General features: G+C 24.6%; 3 protein-coding genes across 3 annotated transcripts; 2 read left to right on the forward strand and 1 right to left on the reverse strand.

Moving 5' to 3' along the window:
* The first annotated feature begins 1,016 nt into the window (after positions 1-1,016).
* EHI_197140 (uncharacterized protein) lies at positions 1,017-1,660 on the forward strand. Its single transcript, XM_648038.2, has one exon. The coding sequence runs from the start codon at positions 1,018-1,020 to the stop codon at positions 1,594-1,596; it is 579 nt and encodes a 192-aa protein (XP_653130.1). The 5' UTR covers position 1,017; the 3' UTR covers positions 1,597-1,660.
* A 726-nt stretch (positions 1,661-2,386) lies between these two features.
* EHI_197150 (uncharacterized protein) lies at positions 2,387-3,322 on the reverse strand (the record flags this gene model as incomplete). The annotated part of the gene is made up of 1 exon (XM_648914.2): positions 2,387-3,322. The coding sequence occupies one exon, from the start codon at positions 3,320-3,322 to the stop codon at positions 2,387-2,389; it is 936 nt and encodes a 311-aa protein (XP_654006.1).
* A 432-nt stretch (positions 3,323-3,754) lies between these two features.
* On the forward strand, positions 3,755-5,026 carry EHI_197160 (sulfate adenylyltransferase, putative; the record flags this gene model as incomplete). The annotated part of the gene is made up of 1 exon (XM_648478.1): positions 3,755-5,026. The coding sequence occupies one exon, from the start codon at positions 3,755-3,757 to the stop codon at positions 5,024-5,026; it is 1,272 nt and encodes a 423-aa protein (XP_653570.1).
* Between the last annotated feature and the right edge of the window lie 2,074 nt (positions 5,027-7,100).

The raw sequence follows: 7,100 nt of genomic DNA on the forward strand, positions 1-7,100 counted from the left end.
TGTTAGTTCTTTTACTAGTATTTTGTAATATGTTTTTAAAAAAATCATTATTCTTAATTTAGATTTTTTGTCTTTTTTCAAAACATCGATGTTTGTGAGTGAAAAAAGCACATCTTCTGCTTCAGATATTTTTTAATTTCTATTTTAGGAAAAAGTGTCTGAGAAAAAACTAAAAACAATGAAAATCAAAAACAAAATATAATAACAAAAAACATTAAACAATGAGTGTTGTTTAGTTATGAAGAAAGTATATTTCATTCATTTTAACATGAGTTGGTTGTGATTGTTAACTCATTTTCCTTATTCAAATATTCTTCAGATATAATCTTTTTGTCAATTTGTTTCATATTTTATTGTAAACTTCTCAAACCTCTTAATAATATTAATGACTTTTATTAAATGAATTTTATGGATACTTTTAGTGCATTTTCAATATAATTCACATGAAAAAAGAGGTGAATTTGATGAGGAATATCATTTTATTTTTTAATTTTTGTATTTAACTAGAGTTATAACTTATTTTCCTCAAATAAAATCATTTTATTTAATGACAACCATCTGTTCACAACGTCTTCTTTGAGTTAGTCTAACGTTAATAACCAGATAATTATGTTTGTGATGTGATTCAAAGACTTTGGTATGAAAAGTAACAAAGTAATTTGTTTTATTTAAATAAGTGTTATTCATTCTGAACAACAAAGCTTCTGAAAGTTTTTATATGTTTTAGTAATACTCATTGTATATGACATAATATTTGAGTATTCATTTAATTGATTTTATAACAAAAGACAACACAATTCCTCAACGTGTCATTAGGCAATTGTTTTGTCATAATGACGAAAATACAATTCATAACTTTTGGCGTCATGTAATATAATAATCGATAATATTAAAGCATAAGTGCTTGAAAAATAAATAAGGGTTTATTTATTCTTTTAATTATTAAATTATTATTCAATAATAATTTGTTATAAAAAACATCGCTCATCATTTGAATTGTTAAGATCTTCAAATTTAATGCAAGTTATTTCATTTAACCAACCACAATTTCTACATTATACTGATGAAAAAGATAGAGCAGAGAGAATAGTTAACATTCTTTCTAACAAAGATGTATTAACTTTATATGACTCAAATAATAGTTTATTATCTTCTACAACAATATTCAATTACATCCAAAGAGAAAGAGATGTTTATTTTGTCGCAGAAGATTATAATGATAATTGTTTTGGTTGTTATGTATCAAAAGCACCATCGTACATTGGAATTGGAATAACTGACCAACGTCATTACATATTCTCTTGTTCATTAGAAAGTGATGAAATAAACACATTTGATTATCGGATATTCACTACATCGTTTTACATTCCATTAGGTTCATCCATTATCTTTAGTTCTCCTTTTGCATTTGTTGTTGATAATCAGTTAAATTGTTCATTCTCTAAAGATATCAACGTTATTTATATGAAGGAACATAATTCATATTGTGATGTTTCTAAGTATTTTCCATACGTAGAACCCCCAAAGTCAATTCCATTGAAAAGAATACGTTTCTTTACATCACATACTATTATTAGTGATGATGTGAAAAAATAAGAATGAATATAAATAGGAAAGGAGATAAAATGTGTTTTAGTTTAATTGAATCAGTATTCCATTGAAATAATAAGATAATTTTACGTTTTATGCAAAGAGATACACAAATAGAGTTTTATATAATTATTCATCTTGTTTAATTTTTGAATGTTTTATAATTAGAAAAATCAATGAGTTTTCAATCAACAAATAAAATAAATAAACCATCAATGTAACTATGACATTGAATGTTACATTATTACAATATTATAATATTACAATATTGAAATATAAATAATTTTATTTTATTCATTATTTGACGGTGAAGTATTATGATTTTTTTCTTAAAAATCTGAAAACATCACCATTTCTATTCTTCAAATCTATTTGTACTATTTCATTATGTTATTTAATTCATTTGGTTTTGTTTGTTTTACATTCATTGTCATTTTTTTTCCTTGTTTATTTTCTTTTTATTCTTATCTTCAAATTATTTCATTTAATTTCTCATAACTTATTCTTATTCTTCTCTTTTATTAATTTGTTTTATCTTTGTTATAAACATAACATATTATTCTTATCTTTCTGATGTTATTATCATCATTAATTGATTTATATAATGTTTTTGTGTTATTATTTTAGTTATGAAATAATCATTCTAACATTGTGTATTGTGTATTTTAATATGAACATCATATCTATACTCATTTATTTCATATTTGTTCTATCATAGTCATGTTAAAAACACAACATTTCATTGTATAAATAATTAGTCATTTGATTTTGAATAAACTATTGCACAAACAATTTCTTAGTTGATTTTAACGTCTCGTTCAACATAATGAGATGGAAATATTCCTATTTTCCCTTTACTTTCTCCTTCCCACCATTCTCCATCAGTAGAAATAACTGTGATCCATTCTCCTTTTTCTAATTTCAATTCAGATTCATTTTGTGGGTTGTAACTATAAACAACTCTTCCATGAAATACATTCGTTGGTTTTCTGGTGGTGTTTTGAACAGAGTGTGTTTTGACTGAATTAGTGATGACATTAGTCAGTTCTAAAATGTTCTTTTCTTCATCTTTCCAATGATATTGACTTACTCTCTCCCAAATTTTACTGTTCATTGTGAGACAACCCCATCCTTCTCTAATAAATACTTGACCAATACTTTCTGCTATCTCTGAAATTGTTTTAAGGAGAATATTTCTATCATTCTTTAATTCATTTCTCATTTCTAAATATTCTTCTTTACTTTGTTGATATTTCTTGTTGATGGAAATTAAAGAAGAACATGCTAATTTCTTTTTCTTTTTCTTCATTACTTGTTGTTTTATTTTATCCATTTTTTTTCTTCTTTCTTCCAACTCACAGTCTCTTCTACTTAACATTCTGAATTGATTAAGAAATGAATGGAGAGGGATTTCTACATTATCTTTGATGAATGAATTGAAATAGTTTTGTTGATTCAGAATATCCTGTGATGCATTCAAAATGGAGTTAGTCAGTTGTGTTGCTTTGAGGTTGTTTAGTGTCATTTCACATAATGAGTATGAAATTTCAACTTGAAGTAAAGCAGCTTCATGAAGTGTGTTTTTGAGTTTGATAATTGTTTGTAATGTTGAGAATAACTTCTTTTCTGATTCAATGGATTTTTCTCTAATCATCTGATATTCTTGGTCAACTGTTTTTACTCTTTCAACCTTTGTAAACAACTTAAACATCTCATTTCTCATTCTACCCATTCTCTTCTAATTCAAGTCAATGTTTCTTTTAATGCACTGTCTTTTCATTTTGAAGAGTCAACCATCACAAGAATAGATGAATTAAATGTTATAAACACCACAATGATAGAATGAGAATAAATGAAATATTCAAAAAATGAAACATCAAATCAATCTAATAATCAAAATTGTGAATATTTTGTGGATAATAAAATAATAGAAAGGATATTATAGAAAATAGTAAAATATTCAATTTATTTTTTAGAAAGAAGAGAAAAAGGAATTTCAAGAATTTAAAGAAAAAGAATAAGTTCAAGAAAGTGAACGTTTAGCAATACAACAAAGCAAAAAATGAAGAATTTGAAGAATAATTAAGGGAAAATACAACAAGAAAAGGGGAGTTTGAAAAGAAGAGGAAGATTTATAGATCAGAGAATAACTAAAAAATGACAAATGAGCATTCAAGAAAACTTAAACAACTTGATTAAACCACATGGAGGAAAACTCATTAAAACATTAAAATATGGAGCTGAAAGAGATGAATGTATTAAAGAAGCAAAGTCACTTCCAAAGATTGATATTTCATCACGAGAATTTGGAGATCTTGTTATGATGGGAATTGGAGGATTTTCACCATTAAATGGATTTATGAAAAAAGAAGATTGGTTCTCTGTTTGTAAGAATTTCACACTTGCTGATGGAACATTTTGGCCAATTCCAATTACAATGTCAGTTTCAGAAGAAGAAGCAAAGAAATTAAAGAGAGGACAAAAAGTTGCATTAAAATATAACAAAGATATTAATGATATCTCAGGAACTATTGAAATTGACCAAGTTTATGAAATGACTAAGAAAGATAAGGAAATGGAATGTAAAGATATTTTCACTACAACAGATTCAGACCATCCAGGAGTTAAAAAAGTTATGGAACAAAAACCATTTAATGTTGCAGGTAAAGTTACAACACTTTCAGAAGGAGAATTTCCAATTAAATATAAAGGAATTTATATGACACCAGAAGAATCTAGACTTAACTTTGCTAAGAAAGGATGGAAAACAATTGCTGCACTTCAATTAAGAAATCCAATGCATAGATCACATGAGTTTCTTGCTAAAATTGCAGTTGAAGTTTGTGATGGAGTTTTTATTCATTCACTTGTAGGAAATCTTAAACCAGGAGATATTCCAGCTGAAGTAAGAGTTAAATGTATTGATGCACTTGTTGATAAATATTTTGTTAAAAAGAATGTCCTTCAAGGAGGATATCCACTTGATATGAGATATGGAGGACCAAGAGAAGCTCTTCTTCATGCTACATTTAGACAAAATTATGGATGTACACATATGATTATTGGAAGAGATCATGCTGGTGTTGGAGATTATTATGGACCATTTGATGCACAAAAAATCTTTGATAAAATCCCATACAATGCTGATCCTAAGAAGAGACTCTTAACTCAACCTATGAAAATCGATTGGACATTCTATTGCCATAAATGTGATGGAATGGCATCATTAAGAACTTGTCCTCACACTAAGAAAGACAGAGTTATTGTTTCAGGAACTATGGTGAGAAAGATGTTATCAGAAGGAAAAACTCTTCCAGATCATTTTGGACGTGCTGAATCACTTAAGATTTTAGCAGATTATTATCAACATCTTGACAAATCAAAGAAGGTTACTATCAAGTTACAAAAGTTTGCTACTGGTGATGCCATGAAATAAGTGTTTTCATTAATTCAACACTTTCTTTAATTCTATTCATTTGGTTTTTACTTCTTAAATAAACTTTATCATTAAGTAAAAAACTTGTTTTGAAAAATACCATATTTATAACAACATAAGAAGTATTAAGTAGATGGAAATAAGTGATGTTTGAAAATAAATATGATTATAATGTTTTTATTACATTGATGTCATTGTGTTGTTATTATATTTAGATTATTTCTTATTTTTTTATTTTGTTATTTGATGTTTTGATGATTGAAATGTTTGAATTTCAATTAATATAACCATCACTTATTTTTGTCCATTGTTAATTCCTTATTTTCATTCATTTATTCAAAAAAAGAGTTATTCATGTTTTTAAGAGTTAATTAATAAATTAGAATTGACTTTACCATTCTATTAATTTATAGTTATTGTATTATTCTCTTATTTAATCATTCTTATTGTTTTATTTATTGTCATGAACATTCAATAACTATGTCTGTTTACAATGAAGAATGAATAAATATTATTGAAGAGTCAATTGTTGTTAATATTTAGTATGACACAAGAAATACATTGAATATCTTACAGAGAGAATGGAAGAAGATAAATAATCAATTAAAATGAAAAGCTAATAAAGAAGTTGAAAGAATGACTTTAATAAATGAATATGTTAATTCAAAAGTATCAATTATAGTCATTAATAAAATTGTCTAATAAATATGGAATACATTGATGTTAATGATAAATGAATTTATTAACATTAATACATATTCTTGGTGTACTAATTCAATGTTGTATTATGACTATACAAAGAATAAATAATAGTTCTAATAAAGTTAGGAATAACTTTTTGTTTTATCATTGTTGTAATGATGTTCAATCCAAATTAATGATTATGTTAATGAAATATTAAGTAATGAATAACATAATAAAAAATGAGAAGAGTATATTTACATGAATGAATGACATAAATACTTAATACCACTATCTTCAAAACATTCATATTCTTCATTGTTTTGTTTACTATTCTTTTTTAATTCATTTTCAATTATTCAAGATGAATCATTTCAATTACTATGATTCGTTTTATTGTGAAAATATATTTTAACAAAATGTAATTGATATTCATCCTTATTCAAATGAACGTTGTTTAAAATATGAATTTGTTTTATCATTTTCTTTATAAACAAGGATATCATCATTTCAAAATTCAAATAATGCATTGAGTTATTAAATAAATTTGTTTTATTGTTTAATATCAAATTTCATCATTCATTTTTATTTTAATGAAAATACAAATTGTTTTGAATCATTTATAAAACCATCATTTTTATCAATTTTAGGATTAAAACATCCTCCAAATTTATTTCATTCTTCATCTTCAATATTAATTATTAGATGTTCTTTCTTCTTTATTCTTTCTTCAAACATTGATGTATTAACTTTCCAATAATCAATATTTGAATTAAATAGTATATTGTTTATTCTTTTTTATCTGTTCTTCTAGTTGTTGATTATTTCTTCAATTTCAATTTATTCTCCTCTCTTTTTAATACTTTCTAAATAACAATGATAATTATTAATAATATCATTAATTGATTGTTGAATAATTTGAAATGTTTTTACTACTTCTTTAATTAATTGGTTATTAATTACTGATTCAATTTCAATTTACTTTGACTGCTATAATTTCAAAATATGAATATTTAAATAGTTAAATACACTTTAATAACACAACAATTCAAGCATTATTTTAATCATTTTAATATTCATTAATTTTTATTGTTTTAGAATAACAATACTTATTATCATGAAAATGGAAGATAAAAATACGAATGAAAGAAACATCTCATCAGAGATGAAAATGAGAAAGAAATAGAAATACAACACAAATAAAAGAATAATTCAACTTCAAAAGAAATGATAAAATGATACAATAAGTGATGATAAATAAATCATAAAAGTAAAATCAAAAATGAGAAAGTTGAAATGATAATGAATAATTTGAAAATAATAAGAATAAAGTGAAGAAATGAAGAAATGAAGATATAAATTCAAACAAACAAAAATAACAAAAGAAGAAATA

This window comes from Entamoeba histolytica, genomic scaffold (genome assembly GCF_000208925.1).
Source record: "Entamoeba histolytica HM-1:IMSS scf_1104750519255 genomic scaffold, whole genome shotgun sequence".
NCBI classification, from domain to species: Eukaryota; Evosea; order Mastigamoebida; family Endamoebidae; genus Entamoeba; species Entamoeba histolytica.